This window comes from Lonchura striata, chromosome 4, assembly GCF_046129695.1.
Source record: "Lonchura striata isolate bLonStr1 chromosome 4, bLonStr1.mat, whole genome shotgun sequence".
NCBI lineage: Eukaryota > Metazoa > Chordata > Aves > Passeriformes > Estrildidae > Lonchura > Lonchura striata.
In genome coordinates, this window is record NC_134606.1 from 46,604,983 (window position 1) to 46,632,923 (window position 27,941).

At 38.1% G+C, this 27,941-nt stretch overlaps 1 protein-coding gene across 1 annotated transcript in view; it reads left to right on the forward strand.

The window, feature by feature from the left end:
* Positions 1-26,916, forward strand: part of COL25A1 (collagen type XXV alpha 1 chain) — a 294,301-nt gene extending 267,385 nt beyond the window's left edge. The window contains exons 27-37 of the mRNA XM_021525517.2: positions 48-128; positions 876-938; positions 2,505-2,555; positions 2,910-2,936; positions 7,724-7,777; positions 12,522-12,575; positions 13,665-13,691; positions 14,409-14,462; positions 20,102-20,179; positions 22,511-22,549; positions 23,300-26,916. Of these exons, the coding sequence (XP_021381192.1) occupies positions 48-128; positions 876-938; positions 2,505-2,555; positions 2,910-2,936; positions 7,724-7,777; positions 12,522-12,575; positions 13,665-13,691; positions 14,409-14,462; positions 20,102-20,179; positions 22,511-22,549; positions 23,300-23,302 (531 nt within the window). The 3' untranslated portion in view covers positions 23,303-26,916. The remainder of the gene's footprint in view (positions 1-47; positions 129-875; positions 939-2,504; positions 2,556-2,909; positions 2,937-7,723; positions 7,778-12,521; positions 12,576-13,664; positions 13,692-14,408; positions 14,463-20,101; positions 20,180-22,510; positions 22,550-23,299) is intronic.
* Positions 26,917-27,941: the final 1,025 nt, after the last annotated feature.

Sequence of the window (27,941 nt, forward strand, 5' to 3'; positions counted from 1 at the left end):
ATGTCTCTAATATTTTACATGACTTACTGAATAAGTCCATATTTTAGGGTCCTAAGGGCTCAAAAGGCGACACAGGTGATCCTGGAATGCCTGGAGAAAAGGGAGGAATCGGACTGCCTGGCCTACCAGTGAGTATTAAAAGTTAATTAATTATTTTAGCAAAATAATGATTTATTTTTTTTCTCTCTTTCATTATCAGAAATTTCCAGCAGTGCTGATAAATTGCAAATGGGACAGAAAGAACTGGGGAGAAAACTCTGAGATTGTTTCTCAGCAAATCTAGGAGGAAGTATAAGATTGACAGAACTTTTTATTCCACTTACAGTGAAAAAAAAAAAATATACCATGTCAGGAAGAAAGAGATTCATTGTCAGGCTGACCAAGGTTGTACCTCTCTTGTAATATATAGGACAGCTTGGGCAAGGAGAAAGGAGCTATGCTTTGAGTGGAAATTTCAGGTGACTTAGACTGAGGAGAGAGAAAAAAATGCATGAATATTTATGGAATGCATTCTTCCTATTTTGTGTGTATATATATCTTTGTATAGATTTATATACATACACATGAAATTTATCAGAAAAAATATAAACAATTTCAAAATTGTATCCATAGTACAATATAATGAATGGGGTTTAAGGAATTGCCATAAATGTCATGTCACAATTGATAGCTATCAATATAAAAGCATATGTTTATATTAGTTAAACATTATTTTTAAAGTACTGCCAGAATTTTTTAAATGGATTTCCTTTATATGTGTGCTGTGTTATTATTTTTTAAAATTATAATTATTTGCCAATAAATATTATAATTTCTAGATTGGTTGCTAATAAGATTAAAGATGCTTATAAATGCTGTTTTGTAATGATTTTTAGGGAGCCAATGGCATGAAAGGCGAAAAAGGCGATGTTGGTTTGCCTGGTGCCCAAGGTCCTTCAGTAAGTCTTAGCAATGTAATACAGAGGTCCAGAAATGGTTCTTCAGCTTCTGATTCTGAGCAATACTTGATATTCATGACTGATCTTTCCTGAGAATAAACAGACTTCTGGTCATAGAGCTAAATACAGTTTAAGAAATTTTAAAGCTATAATTCCTGTTCTGTTCTGACTGTGAACAAATCCTGCTCACTTCAGTCAAAGCCTTCTGGCTCTGTAATGAATCGAAAGATAAATGGGGAAGAAAGGAAAAACCCAAACAAACCATAATTTCTCTCTCAACACCTTATACTCTGGGAATCTCAGACAGTCCAGTGAGAACCAGACTAGACTGACTTCAGATATGTGACCCAGGGTAGTAAGCTAGTTGTATGAGACCAGACATTCTCCAGATTTTTTTTTTTCAAAGCATTGTAAAGGCATTAAAAAACAAAGAAACAACAAAACCAAGCAAGCCCAAAACCCCCAAAGAAATTCCTACATAATACCTTTATGGTGTGGGGTGATTTTCATTATCAGAGCACAGTAAAATGAGAGAGTTCAGAGCAGAGGTTAGTAACAGAAGCCATAGCTCTGAAAAGCCAAAGAGGCTGCCCTGTGCCATCACAGGACACAGGAGGCACCCCTCACCTCTGAGTTTCTTTCTATGAGAAGAAGATTAGTTTATTATAAATTAATTCACTGATTCATTCATGCTGTTCTGCTTACTTTCACTTGAAGGAAGACTTACAGTTTTCAGGAGATTTCACAGGTGGTGGAGTCTGTCTTACGGTTCAAAGGGCTTCTTGTTGCTGCTCTTGCCACCACTGACGGCTGCTACAGCAGTGCATGAGTCTGGAGACCTGAATTAACATCCCTGCTGCCACTCTGCAGGTTATGGCAGCAACTCATTGGGATTAAATACAGGAAGAGAGGGAATTTTAAGCTGGATATATCATCAGGAAATTCTTTCCATGGATTTGTTGGGAACATGGAAAGCCAGTGCAGAATATGCGTGCACTAAATGCTGAGCAACCCGATTACCTATTTTAATGACCTCAGAGAATTTTTGGTACAAGTGGGCTAAACGAAATAAAAGGAGAGACAAAGGGCAACTTTGAAATTATGCCAAAGTCCAGCTTGAATTTAGTATATTTTCCAGTCGTCAGTGTTGAGGGGGAATAAAATAACACATCATCACCTTCTAGCTCTGTAGAATAAGTAGTACAAGAGAGAGCTAAAGAGCACATACCATAAAATATTAAAAGTTCAAGTATCCCTTCTCAGTACTGTTTGTTTTATGGGGATTTATTATTTTTCCCCCATAGTGTCTTAAAGTGTATCCTAGACCCTAGGAATAAGAATCTGGAGACAGGCACACTGCCATATGGCACAGGCAGATCTGCACTTTGGGTATCCTGTCTTTCAAATCAAAATAATTCCTAAAGCCTTGTCTAGATGCGTTGTCAGTGTTCACTGTTGCATAGCTATTTTTGTAAGTGCTTGCCAACAAGGGTCAGCCTGACTTCTGGTGTTTTTGTGGGAGTTCTTTGCTCTGCATGATTTAATACCATTGTTTTTTATCTGCAGATGATAGGACCACCTGGACCACCAGGGCCACATGGTCCTCCAGGCCCCATGGTAAGCTTGGGAGGAGCAGAGGGGCTAGAAATAGTCTATGCCCTCTTGCCACTTTATTGCCTGATTATTAAAAGTGCTACAAGAATATGTGGCCGTTGAAGAGGGGACCTAATTTGGAACCCTTTTATGCATGTCTTAAAATTCTTAGGAGGTGGAGAAACAATAACAAATGTTATTGTTAATATACTAGTGGTCTGGTTCCTCCTCACAGTCAGGTGCTTACTGTTGCTTCTTTGATAGCTGCATTTCTTTTGAGGGTAAAGAAATACAGGGGTAATTTGTGTCCCTACAAAGCAAAAACTCAAAAAAATTGTGGCGTGCTTTCGTAATGAAGAATGTTACTTTTATTTTCAGGGACCTCATGGACTGCCTGGCCCAAAGGTACGTTAATATCTGTTGTGAATATATGAGCTCTTTATGTCCGCAAAGTGTCATGCTTTGCTCTTGAATGCATGGAGCTATTTTTTGTCATACCTCATTTTATAAGCATTTCTGATATTTTTAAACCTTAAAGCAGATTTTAATATCAGCAGCTTAAAAGCTTTTTAAATTTTCTGTGATTGTTTCTGAGTAGTATTTCCCCTCAGCATCAGCTGAGTCCATTTTTTTAATGAATATTAGGAATGTGGCACTAAATTATTTGGCTTCCTGTTTATGGGCTAGCTACCACTGCACTTGGAATTACTTTGGAATACAGAAGCATGTTACAGGCTTGCAAAATTAAGTCAGATAAACTCGTCTTCATTTATGCTTTCTTGTATCTCCTGCTTCTTCCAGTCTCCATGGCCTTTGTTAGGTGGCCAGTTCCTTCACATGTTATAATGGTTCAATATCACTAACTGATGTGCGCATTTTCGTGTTTTCCATATTGGATTAATGCTCAGACAGGTCTGCAATACAATTTGAACATTTTCTGTAACATAAATATTCTTTAGAGACTCTCTCAGCCCATCAGAACAGCTCAGGAGAGTGGAAGTGCATTTTGGCAGAGTTGGAGTATTTTAATTCATGCTTTAATTCAGTAGTCACCAGTAAGCTAAAATTCAGCATGACACTGTATTCATTAAGGCCAGTGGTCTTGTCAGGCATGATCATTTAAATCACTGTGTCTCCCTAATCACACCTTTCTCAAAAAGTAAGGAAGAGGAGGAAAGGGTGTTTTTGTTTAGTTTCAGGGATTTCTTTTGGGTTCTTAAAGCTGCAAAACAGAAAATCACAGGTTTGACCCCTTATGAGACTGTTACCTTGGCTCAAGAAACCTAAGTCATAAATCATTTTTTGAAATCAAGTATGTTCCATTTTAGCACCAGCCCTGCTTTACCTCAGGCTTTTGGCCTGAGACTCAGGCTTTTGTGGGATTTCTCAGGTCTGTTTCCAAAACTTCAGTGTTTCCAGTGCTACTGCTCTGAAAGTCAAATTGAGTCAAATAGAATAAGAATGAAGAAATGGCTACTTGGAGTGCAAAGCAGGCAGATGATGTCTGGAGTTACTTAAAGGAGCAGACTGGGTTCTACTGAGATTTTTTTTTTTTTTTAATATGAATATAATATAAGGTAATATAATACATCAAAGGGAAATCTACCAGTGAGGCAAATGGGGAGCAGCCTGGATGAAATACCCACGTATTTCTGTTTCCCAAAAGAGGCAGGTGTGGTCAATACTCTGACTGAGCAGCCCTCCTGCTGATGCAGTTTTTCATTATGAGAGAATGATTTGTTGGCAACTCTGAGCCCAGTATTATCATCTTAGTGATGTTTAGTGTAATAATCTATGCATAATTTAATAATCATAAAAAGTGCCATTTCTTACATTGTTAAAATTTCTGTGTATGAACACAGAATCTGTGGACCTCCCAAGTAGCTTGGCGTTGTGTAACCTGTACTGCTTCTTTTAACTTGTTACTGTTTGTTGTGTATGCTTAAAGGTTTAAAATATCTTTATGTAAGATTTTGCTGCAAATTCCAGTTTACTGTAAGGAAAAGTATCGTTTCCTTCCAAATGTACTTCTCAGGAGATCACACTCTAGAAACCTACAGGCTTACTTTTATGAATATTTTCTTTCAGTCTGAATTATCTGCATAGAGTGGTTTATGGGATTTGAAGAATTTCCAAAACCTCCTGAAAGTCATGCTTAATTCTAACCATCTAACTATAGTAATAATTATTAGGAAAATATTTTTAAAATCTGCTACCCATAAGTTTCATGTCGGTTTTTTTACACAGATTTTTAATCTCGAGCAGACACCTCCCAAGTACATTTGCCCACTATTAAATCAGTATGTAAATTGCCAGTAAGCTGAGAAGGTTGAGTTTGTTTCAAACTGGAATTTGCAGCTACTTCTGAGTCTGGCTTCTTCTATCCCAGCTTAAATACCCATTATAGCACCAAAAATTTGGCATTTATACTTTTACGTTTAGGGTGAACCAGGGTTAAATGGTCTTAAAGGATTGAAGGGTGAACCAGGTCAAAAGGGTGACAGAGGGCCCCTTGGTCTTCCAGTAAGTAAAAAAACCCAACTATTAAATTTCAGTGCAAATCACAAGCATCTCTTTCTACTCCTTATGAACAATTCTGATTTACTCAATAGCATAGACAGAACATACCATGTTGGAGCAGAGCATCAATCTTGTTTTGTTTTGTTTTGTTTTGTCCCAAATCTGTGCTATCATCCCAAGTAATGTCCTGTAAAACCCAGTCCTATCAGGATATTTTTGTTGTTGTTGTGTGTCAGTTGAGAGTGTTCAGTGTCACAAGGATGTCATCACCCCCATTACATTAGTCATGCTGTTATTCAAGTGTTGTATGGTGTTTCCATTAAAAAAAGGAGTCTTCCCTATCTTCCATCTCCTCAGTTATTATTCCTCTTACTGCACTTCTGCAGTTCAAATTGAGAGGTCTAATTGAGGAAAGCTAAAAATTGGTTTAGGGGATTTAGTTACATTTTTTGGGGTGTTTTTTTGTTTGTTTGTTTGTTTTTCCCTGGATTATTATTTTTGCCTTGCTCTTGATAAAATTCCCATCCAGGGTGTTCGGCATGAATTTTGTCTTTTAAAAGTGAGGAAACTTAAAAATATAGAAACATCAGAGTTCTTAAAATTTAGGTTGATAAAATAGAAAATACTTTATGTGTTTGAAAGCATGCTGAAAAGGCAGCTTTATTTTTTTCCTCAGAAAAATACTTAATTTTTCCTCTTTGGTGTTGTTATGATACGAGAATTGCTCCCAGTGCTGACATTGTTAACAGTAAAATGGAGAAAAAACACTTAGTTGACTCAAAGGAGCACAAAACTCTCTGATTAATATTTTCAAGAATTATGTGCAGGGCCAATGGACAAGGTCAGCCTCAGTGAGAATTTGAATTTATTTTGAGAAAAATAAAACTCATTTTCACACTGGCAATTACATATCACTAGAGAGTGATGCTCTGAAAATCGCTACAAGGTAGAAGAGACTCCAGAACAAAATACCACTCCTAGGTTTTCCAAATTCACACAGACCTTGTCCTGCTCCTGCTTTCTAAAACGTCATTTTCAGGAGCAAAGTCGAAGCGCTTCCAAAAACCGCTTTTTTGTTGAGTTGGCTGGAGATTGGAGTTGGGTTTGGCTAGCTGTTTTAGGAGGGGTGTCCCCAGCAGTGCTGTGCCCCGCGTCCCGGCCGCTGCTCTGTTGTTCGCACGGAGCCCACGAGGGGTCCCCCCGGCCCCGAGGATGCTGATGCTCATCGCTCCCCGCAGCCCCTGCTCGGAGCCGGGAGCCTAGCGGGAAAACAGGAAATGTGATTGTCTCCCGGGCTCTTGGAAATGAATGAGCCCATTGTGGTCAGGATCCAGATTTTGTTGGCTGCGTAATGCAGTATTCTTGCACTTAAATATTTCCTATCGCAGTTAACACACATTTTTCTTCCTTTGTGTATACTGTTCAGTATTGTCGCTGTTTACAAATCAGAAAGCACGCGAGTAATGACAAAGTAAATATTTGTGTATGCAGGCTCAAAAACACCCTAACATCTGGTGTTTGTAGCGCTCCTATAGCCTGACAATATTCTGCTCTAATATACTTGATGTGAGGGCAGGGGTGGGTCAGTGATGTTACACTGAAGTGAGAACAGAATCAGACTCTTGGTGTTTCATGTGAATTTTTAACTAACATGCTGTAGTAATGTGATACCCACTCCAGAACCCTGTCACAGCGTGTACTGTACGTTTGAATTGTGTTTATTCATCAGCACCACTTACTAATCTCACGTTCTTGTCATTCGTGTCGTGCCCATCATCCATGCTTCCACCTAACCACACAGGGAGCATCTGGCTTAGACGGGAAGCCAGGAGCCCGGGTGAGTCCCTTGTCTTTCTGTGTCCCCCTTGGTGACTGAGTCCGTGTGCCCCCCCAAGCCGTGCCAGCCAAGCTCACTCACTGCACACAGGAAGGAAGGCCAAATGCTGCGGGCATTTTCCCAACTGCGTAAGAGGGGGCTTCAGGCAGGTTCCTAGGGCAATATGTGTGGGAAAGAGAATTAAATTCTCTGTAGAAGGAGCTCTGAATCTTAAAAAGACAGCTTAGTTTTGATTTATGGTTGGACAAAAAAAATCTGCCTTGGTTGGGTTGCTAGTTTTCCTGAGTAAGGTTAGGGATTTAGCTTACAGGAGAACATAGCTGTTCAGTGCTAATATGGAATCAGTGAAGGAGATGCAGATGTGCTGGGGTCCATCTACACATGTTGTTACATTGCACATCATAGATGTTAAATCTTTGCTTTCTTGAATGATAAAGAAGTCTATGCAGTGAAAGAGTTATATCTTGGAAGTAAGATTCTAATTGATTCTTGCAATAGGTAAGTCCATCTTACAAGTGGACATTTCAATGTAAAGAATAAGCAATTTTCTTTTTTTGATCCTTCTGTCATCTTCCAATCCAAGTTTAAGATCTTTGTAAATCTGATTGCTTCCATGGATGTAGTGAACACCAAACAGAAAAAAGACAGTCTGCCTTGTAACAGGAGAGGTTATAGGTGGAGTTTTGAAAGCCAAATAGGTTGCATCACAATTAAATCCAAATTTTCAACCAGTGAAGACTGATTCCATGTTAGTTCTTGTGTACAAGACAGCTATTAAAACAAAAGAGTTGTAAGAACAAGCCCTCTCTCTTACCCTATTTGTTCCTTTTTGTAGGGCATAGATGGCCCAGTTGGTCCCCATGGCCCTGCAGGTCCCAAAGGAGAGAGAGTAAGTATGTGTTCCATGTGCTTCTCCCTAGAAAGTGACTGCCACAGTGGAAAAATGGGATATGTGGGCTCATACTGTGCCTACATGTTACAGAACAGTATCTCTCACCTGCAGAGGAGCAGCCCAGAACTGTATATGTGTTCTCCTTACACACACATTTATCTGTTTGAGATTGACATTGTAACTCATTAACTCCAGGGGAGCTGGTATTTTGAAATGAGTAATCAGTAAGAAATTGACTGGACTTTCTAGTGCCACAAAGAGAACATGATTTTCATTGGTTTCATTATGTTGTGCAAATTGAGAACAAGCTGGTACAAAAGAAGATAGTGTGATCTGATACTTTAAGAATGCAATGGCAAAAAAAAAAATTAAGTATTTCTCTCCTATATTCACTTAAATGTTTTTATCCAGGAAAAATATCTCCAGCCTCTGTAAAACTTTTTTTTTTTTTTTCTTAAGCTTAGAAGACAGGAGCCCTGCTATTTAATTTTGAAATATTAACAGTAAATTTTGTTCAGTGGAAATAGGATAGGAACTCTAATCTTTCACTATAAGCCTGTCACCTTTAGCAATACAACCATCAACTTTTACAACAAACCAGAAGATGATACCCTAAAACCTCTGAAGAGCTACTGGTCCAGAACTTTGTCTCTTTGACTTCCTCACTTTAACAGAACAACTGTGCTAAAACAACTTCAGACTAGCTCTAAAAAGGAGGACACAGCCACATGGCAGAGGTCCAATAAGCTTCATCTGAGAAAGGTAAAATTTATTTTTACAGAGGTGTGTATTGGGGGATAAATACAAGACATGCAGTACAGTCCAAATTAAACTGCAGCAGGCTGCAGTTACCACTCAGGCTAGTTAAGTGCCTGAAGGACTTGAGTGTTTTTTGTTTTTCTAGGGATTACTTATTCAATTCTTTTTTTTTTTACTTCAGTTAGGACAAAATATATCTTCTGTCAACTCCATGAAAAGATAGTTTAACATCCTCTAATATTAAAAGATAGTTGTGCATCCCCTAATAAATACACATGCAGAAGTATATAAGAATACCATACATTTTATTCTTGCATTATGACCTTTTATATTGAAGGACATGCATGTGACCTACCAGTTGAAATGTCTTTGACAATGAAATATAATATAAACTCTTCCTTTCATCTGTGTAAGACAGCTACTAATGTTTTTTTCTTGTGAGGGTATTCAAGGTCGTAAGAAGGCACACAACTGGATTTGGAATAAGCCCTGCTGTAGCTCTTGAAAAGCAGTGGCTACAAAGGGGATGGGAATTGCTGTGATGTAAATCAGTAATTGCATGAGCACAGAAGAAGAACTTCACAAAAATAGAGAGACCAAGGTGTGCAGAAAAATTCTACACACCCACCATTTTCTGTGGGGCTAAATGAATGGGAGGAAGTTCACAAGACAGATGGAAGGCTTTTTCCCAAGCAGGCAGCCAGCAGGATTGTTACTTAAATTGTTCATTTAATTATTCAATACCATTTGAGAGGAGAAGTTGTTTGTAGCATAGTTATGTAACAGGTGCACAGTGTTGATACATGTCTCATTATTTAAATAACAAATCATGTATTTTTAATGCTGTTTTACAACTTGCATTTGCAACTGTTGAACTTGTTTACATGAAAGCAGGAGGGGAAATATTTTTGTCTGCAGATTTCAGGATTTACTTTTTAATTAAAAACAATGCACAGGGCCAGTGTTCATGGGTAGGATCCCGTTTTGTCTGTATTGAGAAGAAAAACCTTGGGCCAGTATAAATCTAGGAGGGCATTAGGGCTGTATAACAGAATAATCATGAATTCATTGTTGCACAGGCTGCATTTGAGGTGATGCTCAATTACTCCTCTGAGGTAGACTGTTGTGCAAATTAGGGTGGGCTGTTGATTTTCAGTTAACTACTAAAATAGAAAATGTCAGATCGTCTTTATACGAAGTCTGTTTAGACGATGACAAGGTAGAATAAGAAAATCACGACACTATAACATGGTTTTATGGGTTTTTTCATAGAAATTTTAAAAGTAATTAATAATGTAAATTAATATAATTTATGACAATTGCATCTATTAGTTCTTACTAATTTTCAGCTATTGGAATTACATATTGCCAGGTGCTTAGAGAGATTTTACTGAGACCATCTTTATTAAATAAAGGAGTAGGTCATAATAGGCCTCTGAATCTGACTGTGTGCTTATTATTTTCACTTACATACTGTCTACAGTGAAAGGAAAGTAGAGAACACTGGAAAACAGTCATCTTCAGCTACTACTGATGAAAGGGGACATGTAAGCCTGAAGGGTGATGACAGGCATAATGTATATCCAGCTTCTTGACCAGCTAAAGGAATCTGAGAGCTGGAAATAAACAGTTTCTTTTAATTTTTTTTTCATTGATAACAAGGACCTGGTTTGATTTTAGCTTTAATATGTATAGCCTGTGCAGCACTGTCATCATTACACACAGTTAGTACTAGTAGGTAAAGTGCATTCTCTTTAATTTGGTTAAAATATTTCTCTACCATGACAATGTTATGAAATCTCCCTGTCTATCCTAATGGAGACACAGATTATTCTGCTTTATTCATGCAAATTGTAACTCATATTTGTCCACGATTCAGGAGACTGAAGTGAAATAGGAGGCAAAAACATAGGTTATGGTTTCTGTTTTTTGGACACTGATGGATTGTCTCACAAAAAAAATTTAAAACAAAATCTTGAAGTTTGCCGAATCTGCTACCCTGAAGGAAATTGTGAAGGTTGAGGACAGTATGCTCATGACAGTCCATTAATCTCATATAATCCATGAACATTCAGAACCTCATCTGATATTCCAAGCATGTTTCAGCATGTGCTTTGTAGTGGAGGCAAAAAATTCTGAGATACAGTTCTCCAAATATATTCTTACATAACAGATGTGATTATTTCCTAGACTGATACATTCAGTATTTTTATGTCTACCATATGTTAAGCAGTGTTATAAGCCTATCTTGAGAGGACTTTGTACAGTCATCTTGCTGTTGAAGATTAAAGAAAAAAAAAGATGCTTAACTGACCTTGGAATATTTCAAGTACTGGTCAAAGAGTTTTTTAGCTCTTACCTACATAGGTCAGCACATTAGTTTCTTCTTAGCAGAAAGCTTGAAAGCTGCAAGGGATTTATTGTTTTTAAAATCAGCTGAACCTCCTATTGTCCTGCCAGGGACAATAGGAGCCTAAATGCTGCTCAGAATTACTCAGAAATTAGAAACAGAATCCAGAAAGACCTGACACTGCGCATCTCATTACCTCTAGACTAAAGGAAGTGCACATCTTAGTAATATTAAGTATTTAAAGTATTAATATCTGTTTTAAATACTTAATATTAAGTAATATTAAGTATTTAAAACAGATCAAATGTCAGTTTCTTTGACAAACTCCTTATTGCTGGGATTATTCAACCACAAGTTAAGGTCCCATTTTTTCTGCTGCCTGCCTTTTTAGTATAATTCAGTCAATGAAATTTAGACATAGCAGCCCATTTTAACACACCAGAGAATTCTCTCATGAGCATAAGTACAGCAAATGCTAGGATGAAACACAGCACCTGTGCACACCAAGAGCCTTGCAGGAAGCCCTGTGTTAGGGCGTGTTCAGCAAAGGGGGTGATGAAGGGATCCAAGTCACCCTGCATAACAAATCCAGAGCAGGAGCTTTCAAAACTGGAGCTGATCGGGACTTTTTTTCTTCTTTTATTTCATCAACACTTTGAGCCATTTAGTTCTCACCAGAGATAAATGCTTTTCTGGTGGATTTAATTCAGAAGAAAGAACAGTCTGAAACAAGACTGCTTTCCACACTTCTTCCCAGCCCTGACTTCCTACCAAGCTGACAGGGACCTGTGCTTGCAGTTACACAGGCTAGTCCTGGCTGGCTTGGCAAGCTTAACTTCATATCAATCGTGGTGAAGAACAATTAGAGGGCAAAGGTGATTATTACTGTCAGCCTGAAATTCCATTCGTCACCTTGAAATTCCGTTCTGTTTGGAAAAGTTTACCCTGTGTTAAGCTTGCAAAATTACTTTGGCAGCACCCCTCTGGAAACTGGTAATTTTCCCAGGAATTGTAGTGCAGAGTGAGATCAGACTTCTGGAGTAATCTCTGTACTTGTTTGTCTTGCATATTATTACAGTTGTTTTGATTTTGATAAACCAGAGTATTTATATCACTTACCTAGAATCCAATAGAGGATTTAGCAACACAGCACAATGCATTGGATAATCTTCACAATGTCACTGTTAATAGCATTGCCTACTTAAATCAAGATTTGACTGACACATTATTTTTGCCTGTCACTGTGTTGCATCTCAGCTGCTATGTGTATATACAGCTTGATGCTGTATATCCTCAGTTTTCATTACAACTTTGTATTTTTGCTGAGAGAAACATTAAGCTGTCAAAAGCTTAAACTTGACACTAGTGCGTGTTCAGTTGAAACATATTTTCAGTTACTAACGTATTTAGAAATGAATGTGATATCATATGCCTAAAAAGTCATTCTTCCTAGAAAGAATGCTAATACACACCTTCTCTTTCTCCCTTAAACATTTAATAAAAATAAATTAGCTTGGATATTTTTCATTCAAAATACTTAGGAATGCATAAACTTTAACCTAAAGCACTTGGTAGAGATAATTTCTAAGATAGCCAATGTTTTTGTTTGCTTGTTCTGTAATCTTTTCTTAGGGTGAGAAGGGAACTGTAGGTGACCCTGGGCCCAGAGGACCATATGGCTTGCCTGTAAGTTGCACAGAGTTTGTACATACTGCACTTTTCATCCCTCCCTGATTAAACTTTGTGTGCTTTTTGACTGATTTTCACCTAGCAGTAGAATTTGTTGGAAAAGGCAGAGATTGCTAATAAACCCTGACAGTGCAAGGTCAGTGTTCTGTATCACACTCTTGGGTTTCTACCCATGCACATAAAAAACAGACCTGCCATGATCCAGCAAGGGAGAGGAGATGCCGAATGCCGGTGCTCCCTGTTCAGCAGCCTTTGGCCATCAGCTGCCTGGGGACCATGTGAGAGTGCCAGGAGTTCAGGAGGAACTGTGGAAAGCTGTGAATTTCTTAATGTCATTGCCATTATGTTTTTGTTTTGTTTGTTGCTTCAGAGATCTGTTTTGTTTTCGTTTCTGTGCTGTCTACTCAGAAATTACGTGAGAATTCCATTGTTGCGCATTTATAGGTGAAATTATTTGTTTTAAATCAATAATTTTAATTAAGCTATCCATTTCTAAAATATGAGGGATAACTTCCTTTGGTCTTACAATGATATCCCCAATAAAATCAGTTGACTTTCCCTGTTTACACTGCTAATGACTGGGTCAGGTGTGTACATGTACACAAGTCTGTTCTGTACTTTGACGCAAGGAAAGTCATGTAAATGTGCTTGGCCAGGCACAACCAGCCTTTCCAGGAGACTTTTAGTGTTTCCATACCCTCTCCAGTCTAATCCATTTGATTAATTAATTTAAACTGGAATACAGACCTGTGGTTTAATTGGATCCATTTAATTGGATCAGGAGTCAGTGGGTGGAGACAGTTTTCAAGCTCTGTGGAGTGTTAAATTAGCTTGAGGGTCACCTTTGTGGGTTATTTTTTTTTTATCCTATTTATGTTTCCCATTCCTGCAAACTAAAAATAAAATTTTATAGCTTTATGGCTTTTTTTTGCATTTTTAGCTTGGCTCCTGGAATCTGCCTGCAAACAAAATTTTAGAGTCAAGCAAAATTTTGCAGCCAGGTTATCAGTTCCTGGAAATGTTAAACATGGGCAGCAGTGTCCTTGTCTGTGGGAAGCTAATGCAGTTCCTGTGGTTCTTTGGCAGGGCAAAGACGGCGAGCCTGGCCTTGATGTAAGTAATGTGTGTGACCAGGGCGCTCTCAGGGGTCGGTAAGAGTCTGCCAAGGAATCCCTTATGAGCACAAGCCCTTTGCTGCCCTTTAGTGTGTGTGCAGGTCTTGCAGAGAGTGTGCTGAGTGCTGCCTTTGCGCTTTCTCTGTGGTAAAGAGGACAAAGATTGTGTAATGTACAGCCCTTATCGACAGACACCACCAGATAGTAGTGCTTAGCAATACAAGTACTTGGTCCTTCGGTGAAAAAGCTGAAAAAATCCTTGCTATAAAACTTTGTAGAAGAACAGGGGGTCACTTAGCACTTAGTTAACTAAATTTATTCTAATTAAAGAGAATCATTCCGTAGCCTGTAAGGGATGTGTTTCAAAACATAGGCTCTTTCTTTGGCATGCTAAAAAGACTTACTGCAAGTCCTTTTCTGTCGTCCTACTCTGAAATCCCTAACTTGGAGGAGTCTTTTTAGGAATGCACATATGCTATGTAGCATGGATGATTGCTAGTTTGAGTGGTATGATTTCTTTCTGTAGCTGCCAAAATGTCTCTACCAACCTCTACCAACTCGTCTTGCATGCTCTCGTGTCCGTGCATGTGTCCACACATAATATATGTACAGAGCATGTAGTGAAATCATCTTTTTAGGTTTTCCAGGAGTATTTGAAAATTTAATCTGCATGTTAGTAAAAGTCAACCTATCTTTGTCTGCTTTGTTTTTATAGGGTTTCCCTGGTCCTCGAGGAGAAAAGGGTGATATAGGAGAAAAGGGAGAAAAGGTGACCACAGTGTTCATAAGTGTTGTTTGATTCCTTAGCTAATCAGTTCTGCTGTCCTTACACTATAAATTGTCCCATTAAAACTTACCTTTGTCTTTACTGTGTGCCAAAAGGCAAGTCACAGGTATCCACTAGAGCAAAATCATGAAAAACCACAAATTTGTATGTGTATGTACAGGACTAGAAATACCAGCATGTCCAAAAGCACAGCATTTTTTTAAGGCTAATTTTCTCCAATCCATCCTGCACTTTTTAAAATCCTGAAATATTTAATGCAGACATTAGTTATTGTGGTAGTGACTTTATACTGAAGAGCCCAGCTCTGTTCCCTGGCAGTATTTGCACACTAGTGGTTGATCCTGGTGTAGCATGCACGTACATGCTACCTGTTCCACACCAAGTGTCTAAGACAAGAACTGTTTGAATTTTTACTTTTGGTAATGTTTTATTTGCAGTTAAGGACTTTGTGATACTCGTGGATTTAAATTGAATCATACATTCTACTATTCTGGTAAACCAACTGGACAGTGAAGTTAACAGAAACAGTCTGACTTCATATTCAGTGTCCAGACACAGTGACTTGGAAATCTGTTTAGTAAAAAGCAATGAAGGATGTGTCTGTAGAGAAACTTCATGAGCAAATCTCTTCTATTTCTATCCAACACAAAGCCCAGCTGCTAAAATCGCTGAATTAAAACTCACACCAAGCCACTTCATGTAAAAGTCCATACATGCAGCAGATGATTTTTCCAGCTCAGACCAATGTTTTTGTCATGCTGACATATGCAGGGTTAGGCTGGATTAATTGCTCATTATGGTGTTCTAAACAAGAAGCAGGGCTAAAAAGTCACCATGAGTGTTAGAGTTCATCTCCATTTCTTTATCTGGTTAGGCAAAACACTTCCCAAGAATGCATTGAAAAGGGTATTATGAAATTCATCCTTCCCTTTTGCCCCCCGGTATATTACTTGGTATATTTTGAGCTCAGAGGTCACTGGTAAGGTGCTGATTTTGCAGAACAGTTGTTTAGGCAGGTGCTCCATGAATATTATAAAGGCAGTGTTTGACCTGGCAGAGTAATCACAATGACTGGTGAGCCCTTGCTTGCTCTCAGAGTGCAGGTCAGCCACCAGTGAACAGCTTTTCTCCTTGAGAGCAGCTGTCAGTCTAAAGGTGTAGCTGATAACTGCCAGCTCGGAGATGTGATGGTTAAAATGCTCTTTGTGCTAAGTGGGAGTTACAGCAAGTGCCAAATTGAATGAGCTCAACAGTGTGTTCTCACCCTGGGATACATTCAAAGAGTTGTGTCCAGAAGATAAAAATAAGTAATTATGTCTCCCTAACCAGTTCCAATGAGGTTGCTTGAATACTGCAGGTGGTCTTCTGAGCCTCACAGTTCAAGAAAAAAAAAAAAATAGGAAAAAAAGAAATTTACCAAGCTGGCAGGGGTCTGGGGCAAACACAACCAGGAGCAGAGGGTGGAGGAGGTGGACTGGCTTAGTCTGACAATGGGATGGCCAAACTACGCAAAAGGGGAGATAAAAAGATGGTAGAGCAAAACTCTCTGGGTAATGGCAAATGGGGCAATGCCTGACCATAAGGTGCTCCTGAAAAGTTCAGAGGAATTGTTCACAAGGAGGCCAGCACAGCACTGGGACAGTGAGTCCAGAAAAGGGGCTGAACCCTGCCCAAGGAGCACTGCAGAACCTGGTCTGGTCTGAGCTGACCTGGGATCATCCTTTTCACGATGGGAATCTTAGGCAACCTCCAGAACTCCCTTTCAGCCAGACTTTGAGTCTGTGTTTCCATGTACAGTTAGAGCAGATATGCAGAAAAATTTCAGCCACCAGAGCTCCAGAAGATTTCTGGAAGAAAAGATGGAAAGCTGGTAAAAGTTTTACTTATACAAATATTATATAAAAATGGGACAGATGAGATTCAGCACTCAGGATGTAAAAATGTTTTTATGTTCCAGAGTCCAGCATGTTGCTTTTGGATATTAGACTGTGATTGCCAGGGACTGACTAGATAAGTCAAACATGGGATTTCCAGTTGCAAGGGAGTGAGGGAATTTTATGTGGGAATGGTGTGTGGCATGGCTCCACCCTTTTCGGAGTTCCATTGTGATTTAGGTTGCCTGTGGATACTTGTTCTCTTGAGCCTGCAGGACACATCTCCTAGGAACTCTGATCCTTTATCCCCCTAAAAATTCATGAAAAGGCAAACACTGTTTACTGAGGAGAATGCATGGGATAAAGTAGTTAGCAAGTCTGATACATGTTTCAAAAAACACTTTTGTGTGGGCTTTCAGAAAGGATTGACAGGAAGTCTGTAGGGCAGAAATGGAGATTGAATACCTGCATTAAAAATTCCCATAGTATTTAAATAAAACTAGGAGGCAAAGGAAGGCCTTTGCCAGTGAAAGGTCAGGGAAGATATAGCTGAGACCTCTGAGGAAGACACTTCCATTGCACAGTTTTTCCCATAAATCCAGGAATATTTCTATCATGCAAAAAAATTTACTTCACCAAAATTACTTTAGCTGCTTCAATAGTTTATTTTCCAAATAGAAAGCTGACTCTCAAAAGATACAAAGTAATGCAATTAATCCAAGTTCTCATTATAACAAGTCTTCTGTATTCTCGTGGTTTTCCTTACGTAAATTACTAATTGTCTGTGACCAAACTGGTGTAACAGCACCCATTTCAACAGATAAACCATTTTTGTAATAACAGATAAACAAGTTGACCATCAAGCTTATGATTTATTGGTTTTTAAATATTTCTACAGTATTGGCTATTGGTCTGACATCACACAAATACTCTGCATTGATGAAAATCTGTGCATGTGAGGATTGTAGATTGTTCCAACCATAGTAGTGTTGCAGAAGTTTTTATTTCTCTAGGTACTGAGGAAGGACAGAAAGGATTTTTTTTTTTTTTTTAATCCTCATCACATGTAGAATCCCCATAACTCCTATGGATTTTTATAGTTCAGGATAAGGAGTAAAGATCAAAGATTAAAAAGAAGGAACTCAGTCTGTGGAAAAAGTAGTAAAGTACCCAGGAAATTCAGACTTTTTTTTCTGCACAGGTGACTGCTGCATTGGTTTGAGTAAAATCATAGATCTGCCTGCAAAACTGGAAGTTGAAAATACTTACCTACTGGCTTGTAAAACAAGAAGTTAAAGAAACAAACAGTCCAAAAATTTTAAAAATAGTCAGAAACCAAGCTGTACTCTTTGTGTTCAGAATCCTTTTTGGACTATGCCCATGCTTTGTGCTTGCATACATTCATTGCAAATATATTGGTGCTACATTGAGCACAAATAGCATAGAGCAATGAGCTCTGCTACATTGTCATCTTTGTAGGTTTGAGATGGAAATGTAGTCAATTTATGGTTCTTATCTTGTGAGAATTTTTTTACATCACAATCTTATCATTTGGTAAGGATCTTATCAGTATCATCTGGTAATGTTTGAATTGCTGTTTTCCCAAATATTATCCTGTGACCTTTTGGCACACAGAAAAGATAAACAAGTAACTTTGCTTTTATCATGACTTGGATGCAGTATGTTTTGTTCATGGAACATTTTGTTTTATTTGAATGTGTCAAGTATCCTGTTATATTAAATAACTAATGTGCTTTCCTTCCTTTTTAAAATATTACTTATATAAACTTTTTTAAGTATAAAAATTATTTTTCTCTATTGTTAATGGATTAAGCCTTTTTGTACTGGTGTTGAACAAGTTAAATGTCTGTTTAATATGCTTCACCAAAATCTGTCTGTCTTTCCAAAGGGGCATTCCTTCCTTCTCCTTCTACCCACATTCCTTAGAATTCCTCTGTCTTTTTTACCCTTTTCCTCACAAATTAAATCCTCCCAATAGCCACAACCTCACTTGCTGGTTCTCCAATGTTTTACTAATTTTCCTATGACCATTTCTTTGTGATATCCTGATTTACTCATCCTTCCTATCCCATTTTTTACAATCCTAGTCCAATTTGTTATTTTTTTTAAGTGATCCCTTTTTGATTTTTGTGAAATTGAGAGCAACCTGAAACTCATTTACCATTGTGATCAACTGGTGTGAAATCAATTATAAATGAACTCTCTAAACCTCTTATACTGCTTGAAGGTGAGGTCATCTTTGCAGGTAGCTTTCTTGAGGGGAATCAACTCATTTCCATGACAATGAAAGCATTGGAATTTTCACATTTGAAAAGAAAACTCAGTTTGAAATCAAAGGACTGAAAGCAAATAGATTAAACATTGCCTGCAGCAGACAGAATATTTGAATGTTGAAATACATAAATAATCTAATTATCACTTCTGATTACTTTATGAAACAAAGACAATATGAAATTGTTGGAAGTGTCATAGCACCTCTCCATCAAGCAGTTGGAGTGTTTTGATTCCTGTAACAGGGTTTGAAATGATTGTGTTGTGTTTGGAGTGACAGCAGTGCACCCTCAGTGATGTCTGTGGGTTTCTATGGATACCACAGAGAACAGGATTTGTTCCAAACTCTTACCAGAGTGCAGAGGGTCAGTTAGTAAAGGATGCTCCTAGCCAGGTTCACCCTTGATGTGACACCCTGGAAGCTGATGGAATTGAGTCATTCATCCCTGTTAAGCATCTGTGCCACAGATCTTTTATCAAAAGACTCTGCTGATGGATTCTGGTCTCCCAAAGTTACTTCTGACTAGTGGCAAATCTTCTGGAAAGATGACAAGTTCAGCATAGTGAGCATGTACCCTTCAGTGCTATCACTTACCAAAATAGGAGACTTTTTTTTTGGACTGCAGATTGGGGGGGGTTGCAGATTTGCCTCTGTCTCAAGAAATCAGTGATTTCAAGCCCTCTTCTAGGTTTCAAAACATTCATAATACTGATACGAAATACCAACACAAACTAATAGAGACTGCTTGCAGTTCTTGCTTGTGATCATATAATTTATTTTTCCACATAATGCACCATCCAAACCAGAACACAGTGGTAAGTGTCCTTTCAGCTCTCCATTGGCTTAAAAAGAAAAACCCAAACTTTAAACCCAATCTTTCTTTATTTTTTTTTTTCAAAAGAATGAAACTTGTTTTATCCAAACCGTTATATCCACAGGGGGAAAAGGGAAAGAAAGGCAAAAAAGGGCCTAAAGGGGAGAAAGGAGAACAGGGTGCTCCTGGATTAGATGCACCTTGCCCATTGGTATGTCTTACTTGTGTATTGAAAGATCAGTCATCTTGCTGTAAACTGATGGAATAAGAAATGAGGGGAGAGGAACAAGCACCAGCTACTGTGTAACCCATTGCCCTTTGTTAACACAGCTTCATCTCAAGTGCAAATTCTGGAGCAGACTTTGTAAACCTCCTAATTGGGGTTAAAGTACCAGACTTAAGAACTTTGGGCTAAGTTTGTAAGGTTTTGATAGTGGGTTTTTTGATTTATTTTTTTTTCTGCAAAATACATTGAAAAGGAACCAAATTTAGATGTGCCAGAATCAGTGCCCCACAGGTTTAAATCATAAGCAGTCAGCTTGTTCCTCTTGCCTCTCTGTTGTTTTTTGTTCACTCCATTTAAGTCAATACTGAAGGCATTTCCTTGACAGTAACATTGTAAGTTAATCTTTACAAACAGGGATTCCGTGGAGTTAAGGGGGAAAAAGGGGAGCCAGGCCAGCCTGGCCTGGATGGGCTGGATGCCCCTTGCCAATTGGTACAGTATTTCTCTTTCCTACCAACCCTGCATGCAGTTCCTTTGTTTGTAGTCAGCCATTCTCAATGTAAAGTAATGTTTTTCTGAGCTGACTTTACATATTTCACGTAACATGTGCATGTGCATGAACAAACCAGCTGCTTCAAGTGATCATAACCACCATGAGACAACACACGTTTTTGTTGACACCTTAAGCCTAACTCTCAGCAATTTGCTCCCACATCACCTGGTAATTGATAAGTTTGTGTCCTTCCTCCATTTTCCCTGAGAATCATTGGTTTGTTACTTTCCTCACAAAATACCCATTGCCTCACTCACCCTGAACACAAGTTGTAGAAATCCAGCACAATGTTCACCCCTAATCAAGTCTGATGATTTCTGTCTGGCTCAGTTCCACAGCCTGGCCTGTCCTACTGTAGCTACTCTGCACCCTGGTCTTCCTTCCAAATCCATGACATCTTAGGGGCACGTTTTCACAGTTTGGCCAAAATGAGAGTCACAAACAGAAGGATGTAAATACTGTTTCTAAAAATCAAGGTTTCCAGTAAGCCAAGCTGGAGCTTGGCTTTCAGACCATCCATAAGTAATATTTGTGCTGTCTGGCCTGTTCATCAGAGTATTCAAACACGTGTGGAAATAAAAAGCTTACCTGATGTTTGTAAGAATATAACAGTCTGCAGCCCAAACCCTCACTGTCTTTGTTATTTAATGTCCTCTCCTCAATTTAATGGTCTTATCCCTGGAACTTACCCTCCTGGAATACACACAACACTCCCCACCCTATGCTAGCATGAATTCAAGTTCCCACCTATACTAAAATGCTACTTCTTGACCCTCTCCCTTGTACCAATCTGGCAACAATGATTTTTATTTAGTGGTAAAGTAAGTTGGAACTCTTTTCCATGTAAGAAAGAAAACCCCAAATGAATAGTACATACACATTTCCTGAAGACACAAGGAGGATTTTCTTTTTAATTTTTCACAGTAAAATTCAGTCTGCATGTTCTGATATTGTTTGATGGTTAAGCACGGTTCTCTGAGATGAATGTTAAATTTTAGGTTTTGACTATAGCACTTCTATTTGAAGTCAATTGTTTTTTAATTGTAAATGCATAGGCCATTAAGATTATTCCATAGTCCATGTTGTTTGCTTCCAATTAATGGTAACCATATCTCATATTTTGTTGGGGATGATCAAGCATGCTTTTGTAATTTAAAAATGTTTCTCTGTCTCTGTATTATCATTTATATCTGAAGATTCACTAACAATCATTGATGGGTCAAAAATATTCTGTTTGTAGATAATTGCTAGAATAAGCTGTTTAGCATGCAGCACTGTCTCTTGTTTAGGCAGCAAGTCATTCACATCAGACCACATGCAAGTATATTCAAAAATACATATTAACCATTATCTTCACATGTAGGTTAACATTAAGTATTGGTATTCTAAATTCTAAGAAATCTGATTTTTTTTTTTCTGCTTATGCGTAGTCTAGTTACATTGTATGTGCTCCTAAGTCTGAGCATATAACTCCCTGAATAAACCCTGGACAGCCATGTAAATTGGAATTAGATCCGTGAAAACCAGTATGACTCTGGTCAAAAGCTGGCCCTGATCTTACTGGATGCGTGGCGATACATGAAGGTAGGGTAGCAACAGAAAAGGAGTGAATCTCACTAACATGAGAAGAAATTAGATGGCCGTACTGTCCAAGCACTGAAATAATCAGTGGTGTCATACTGCCCTGCTCCCACTGCTGATGTTTTCTTCCACTGTGGCACTCAAGGTATGTTCAGGCCTTAAGATTTTGCAGTTTCATTCAAAAACTGACATAGGAAGTGAAAAGATCCTATCCCCATTAAAGTCTTGCTGTCTTGTCAGAGGGTGACCTTTGAATGAGGAGCCTATAAAACATAATACTCTCCAGATAAAAGTGATAGTATTTTTTTTTCCTCACTGATCTTGTACATTCAGATATTATTGTGAATAAAAGAGATTATATTTAAAATAACATGTAACCTGAGCTCTAGTAGCAATAAGAAACTGATAAAAATCCCCATGCATGATAAAGAAGTTCTAATGATCTAGAAAAAAACCAGATCTTTCTGGCAGAGAAGTTCATGTATGTATTTACAGTGTAAATCTTCCTGCCTTTGGCTTTTCCTTCACTTCGAGAATAAGAGACAGAATTAGTTAACTGGTAGCTACTTTTTACAGAGAAAATCAAAGCTGCTTCAGCTATTCTAACAGATGTTGATGAAATATCTGTCCTGTCCAACTTACTTATGCTTTTTTGGTTTTTTTTCATCCTTTTACTCCCCTTGAAACAGGGTCCTGACGGATTACCAATGCCTGGCTGTTGGCAAAAGGTAGGATGGGCAGAGCTTTTGCTTTTCAGGAGCAGTATGCCCTTAGAACACAGAAATGCCTGTCACAATCATACTGTATCAAGATACGCTTCAGAGCCTCCTAGACAGACATATCCAACAATGCAGGATCAGACTTCTCCATGACAGTTCATGTGATATGTTGTAATTTATGTAGAATAATTCATTGAGGCAGTAGAAATAGTTGGCATTAGTTGGTAATAGTTTCATGAATGGTCCAAGACTTTTCTTTTTTCACATGAAGACTCACACATCCTTTGGGTTCTGCAGATGATCAGTGCTTCCTATTAATTATAAAAGCTCATGAATGTGGCATTTTTGTCAAATATTTCTGTCGATGTATTATTGTATTGGCTTCCTGGGATACCAAGAAGGACAGTGTATCCAGACCTTTTCCATTGCCTTTCTTTTCTATTCTTCAGTAAATCCTCCTGGGTTTTGTGTTTTATGGCAATATTAAATGGCAACATTATTTTTGTAAAGGTTTAACCTAGACAGTGCTTGATTTAAAAACTTAGTGTTCAGAATAATATAGTTGGACGGATACTAGCATATAATATATCAGAAACATGAAGCATAAGTGAAATTCTGGGTGCATTTATCTCTGAAGAATAGTTGGTGCTGAGGAAATAGTTATCCATATTTGCAACTCTGCCTTATCTATGTATTTATAATAGATGCCTCAAATATCTTACTAATTTGATTAATCTGTATCTCTTTTTGTCTCTGCAGTGATGAATCTAACCTTACAAGCATGAAGTTGTGTATATAGTGCTCCACTTTTTTTATTTATAGTTGAGAACTGAAAATTTGATTTTGCAAGTCTGAGATATGTTTACATGTAGCTGCTTCTACTTGTTTGCAACAGTCCATACATACATCTTTTTTTTCACCTACATCTGCAATTAGATGATACAATAACTGCAGGATAAACCTATAATGATTGTCTCTCTAATGGGAGAGATCTCAAAACAATGATCAATAATAGAAATTAATATTTCTGTAAATTCTTATATTTTGGCTTGTGGATGTGCATGGACAATGAGTGCCATGAACTAGTTTACAAGAAATTGTGACCAAATAAGAGCAAAACGCTATGAAATGTACTGTACCAGCTGCTGTTGGAGTTTACTGACTTGGCTTCCATCTTAAACACATCACTGGTTCATGACACCGCATCTGCTCGTATGAACTAAAAGCATGAGTTTGTGTGCCAGACCTGCTTGCTGTGTGATCATGAGTGACTGTTGACGGTGACCTTTGATTCCAGCTTCTGAGTCATTTCCTTTTGTCATCTCAAGGGAGTCACACCATGGCTCATTGCTAAAAAGAGATAAACCAGAGGAGCATAGAAAGAGGCCTTGAATTTTTGGGGAATAGCATTCCAGCTGCAGGTGGATGGCTTCCATTCTTGTGGGATACGTGGCCCCTTTGATCAGAGAGGGTCCCGCCTGTTGATCAGCATCGGTTTGCCTTGCACTGCTCACAGTCGTGAAGACGTTCACGATAGGCCCTGTCGAGTCCTTAATCAAGAGGGACAGAAGTTTGAGGAAGAAACCAGACTTACCTGTGGGTTGTTTGAAAAGGTTACAGAGGTGCTGCAGGGATCATTTGATGGCAGACACCGCCTGAAACCAGATGCTTCTCAACCTCACTCGAGGACGGACAGAGTGTTTATACACTCTGCATATTGTATTTTGGGACTGCTGGAGGAGAAAGCACTCCTGAGGTGGGGATGAACCAGATCATCCTCCAGAGGATGGAGAATGGAACTGGCCAGAGATGTATGTATCATGGTGTGGTTTTCAGGTTATTCACTTTAAATTACACATAACTAGCTGAACTTCTCTACGGGAATTTGGAAGCAATGGTTGGTTTTGTTTCCTTTTCCTGTTTCTGTTACCATGAAGAATGCATTTCAATAATCTATTCAACATTTGTGGTGACGGCATTGAAAAAGTACTTTGAAGCCACATATTCATCTTGTTTCAGTATTAGCAGTTTTTATTTCAGAGTCTTTGAAGCCTCTAAGTCTAGAAAAGAAAGAGTTTATTTTTGTGTTTCACAGAATAATGTATTCATCTTGCTTCTTTTATGTTGTTATGGTGATTTTAGTGGACATTATTGCTCAAAAAATATTGGAGAGAAACAATTCTGTGTGATTATCACTGCACATTTGTCACCACACTCCACTGTTAAATGTGTTGATTTTTCTCCCTTTCTGTTCAGATGGCTTTCTAGAGAAACATTTCCTTCTCCACTTTTTTTCATTGCTAATACGTAATTTGTGCACATTTGTAGTTTTGCCATGAGGTATTTTTTACAATTTTGAGTCTTCATATGGTGCACTGAAGTTAGTTTGAGAGTATAATTTATGAGAAATGGTGCCATATTTGGCAGATGGAAAATCTTTTTATATCACTTCTGTTCCTAATGTATATAGCAGGATCATCCCATTTTTAGGGGCTTTTTTTTGAAGAGTTGTCTTTCCTATGTAGACCAAACCTAAAGTTGAAGAAGACAGCTTGTCTCCATTCATATGAGGGCACCTTATGCCCTTCTTGGAACGCACATTTTTCCTTGCTCCATCAGTTCTAAATCATGTGAAGATGGGGGTCACACTTTTTGTATTGCTTCACAATCTCAGATCGATGGAAATGCCACTACAATGGAATATTTCTCTTTGATGAATCTTTATTTTCATTTTGGTATATTGGAGTCAAACCCAGCTTTTCATTGAGGAAAACCTAGATTTTTAAAGCAAGAGGTCAATTTAGTGGCCTCCATATGTATTTTTACTGCTCAGTTTTATCTTTCCAATAGTAAGAAATAAACAGATATTCACAGATATAGGAAATATGTTTTGCTTTCCCTAAATTTTCAGAGATGCAAGTATCAACCTGTTAGAATAGTGATGATTGCAACAGTGAAAACCTTCAGGATGCACAGACAGAATATAAAACGTTACCAGAGTGTTACAGGAATGATGCCACTGAGGGCCTTTCAGGAGGAGGGCCTTACAGTAAGATGAAATGTTTTTTAAAGGTCCTTCAGAGTATTTAGATGCAAAATCAAGTAGGATGTTTTATTATCTGGCTTGATGATTTAGCAACTCCATATTGAGATTGTCCACAAACACAACTCATTTAAGAAATAGCAACAAGATAAATAATGCTGATAAATAATTAGCACCTTCTTTTTCTTTTTTTTTTTTTTTTAAATTTGTGTACTTATATTTTTTAACTGACTCCTAGCATCCATTTCTATATGCACCAAAAAAGCTAGCAGAGCTTTGGTCCATGGTTTTGTCATTCAGGAAATAATTATAGATGCTACTGTTTTAAATGTTAGTCAAAACTCAGCTCTCCTTTAACTCCCTGACACTGAGACCCTACTGAAGAAACACTTTAGCACCTTCATTTGCTTTATTTTCTGTCTTGTAAAATAAGTTCTTTATTAAATTTCCAGCAGGTAGGAATACTTTTTTTCTTAAATAATCTTACTTGGTTTTTTCCGCCTTTGTGTTGTTCAATATCATTAAATGTTCATTCCTTTTAAATAACCATTAGTGAGCATTAGATAAACAATTTAATTTGAAAGGTTAAACTACATGCATAGATTTGGCATTAATACTTGCATCTCAGATTGAATTAAAATGAAACTTAAACATATCTAGAAAGGTAGCATGGTCAGTAGAAGAAAAAAAAAATTTGGTTTAATATTTCATCAAGAAAAGCACTCTGTGAAGACTTGCAACATGTTTGTTTTGTTCAAGAAGCAACTATTTCTGGTGCTATTATATCTTTTTCCTTTTGATGGCAAAGCTACAGTTTGAACTGCCAGTGTGTCGTATCTTTTAGTGGCATTCCTCCAGATAGGTATGATTTGTTTTGTTTAGTTTGTGACAGGAACAGTAATTCCTCTACCAGTCTTTTCAGTTGTAGAAATGTGTAGTGGTATTAGTCTACACAGTTTCTATATCCCTGACTTTTTCAGGTATGATTAATCCTTGTTTCTTTGAGAGTTTTCAGTATTTGTTTCATACAAAGTTTTGTAATTATCTGTTACTCCAGTTCATTAAAACCCCATTGTGCAGAAGTCCCTGCTACAGAGGCCACAAATCTTTTAAGCACTGTTTGGAATATGTCGGACATACATGGTCCTTGTCTTCATATTCATAAACTAACTATGGGAATGCTTTCTTTCAGGATGCTTCAGAAAACTTTTTTTTTTTTTTCCCCTGAGGTAAAGCATGAAATGTTAAATGACAGAACAATGTATTTTTGCTTTATATTTTTATTTATTGCTGGTTGTGATGTCATATTCTGATAGTGTAGCAAAGCAGAATGATACTTTTCATCCAGTTGTTTGTATATTCTTTTAGTCTATGGTGTAAGTAGTATGAATGAGTTTCAGAACAATCAAATCCATATATCTGCACATGTGTAAAGTACAGAGTTGGAAAATTAATAATTCTTAAGGTTGATGTACGATGTGAAAAGTTATCTTTGGCCCCACTGAGCATCGCACCCATGGACGGGGTGCGTGTGACCGCCAGTTCTTGGTTATGCCATGAGAGGGACAAAGCAACCCCAAATGAGATCAGCAGGCCTTTGGTCCTCGTGGGAGGGTGGTGCCTGCAGGGCTGGGGGCTGTGCCAGCATCCTGGAGCCCATGGGGTGTGGAGGGAGTTGTCCCAGTGGCCGCCCCAGAACTGGGATCACAAACCCGGATCAGCCATGCAAGGTTCCTCCCCTGGCTGTGCCTCCCCAGCCCCAGCAAGACCAGGGGACAGAGGTGAGTCCTCTCCTTGCAAAGCTCTTTGAGACACGCAGGAGGAAGGACCCAGGTGTTTTGCTTTATAACGAGGGGACTATTAGCACCTTCAGCAGTGGGGTTTTGCCTACATCAGGACTACTTCTGTAAGAACTGCAGAGACATTGTCAGCCTGTTAATTGAAAGTGATGAAGAGGTTCAAGGCATGCAGAAGTTGACTCTTTCCTTCAAATTTCCTGATCTCTGCTACTTGACCATCTTGTATTACATTTTTAAATCTCTGTATTTTACCTAATGAGATTCCTATGTTTTCACACTAAAGGCTTACACAAAACACATCTGCAAAGATAGTGGTCAAAAGAAAGTCTAATTTGTAGTCATTGCAAAAATTCTATTTCAGTGACTGGAATTAAAACTTAACACTGATTTTTTTTCTTTTCTGCCATTCATTTTTATGGATGTCAATGTTGCTGTAATGTACAAATGAAGGTTTTATTGCACCCTCTGTTATTAAAGTATTTTACGTGGTGGTTGGATTCATTAAATGCAGTTAGAAACAAGTGCCTGCCACCATAATTTCTGTAAAAGATACTCTCCA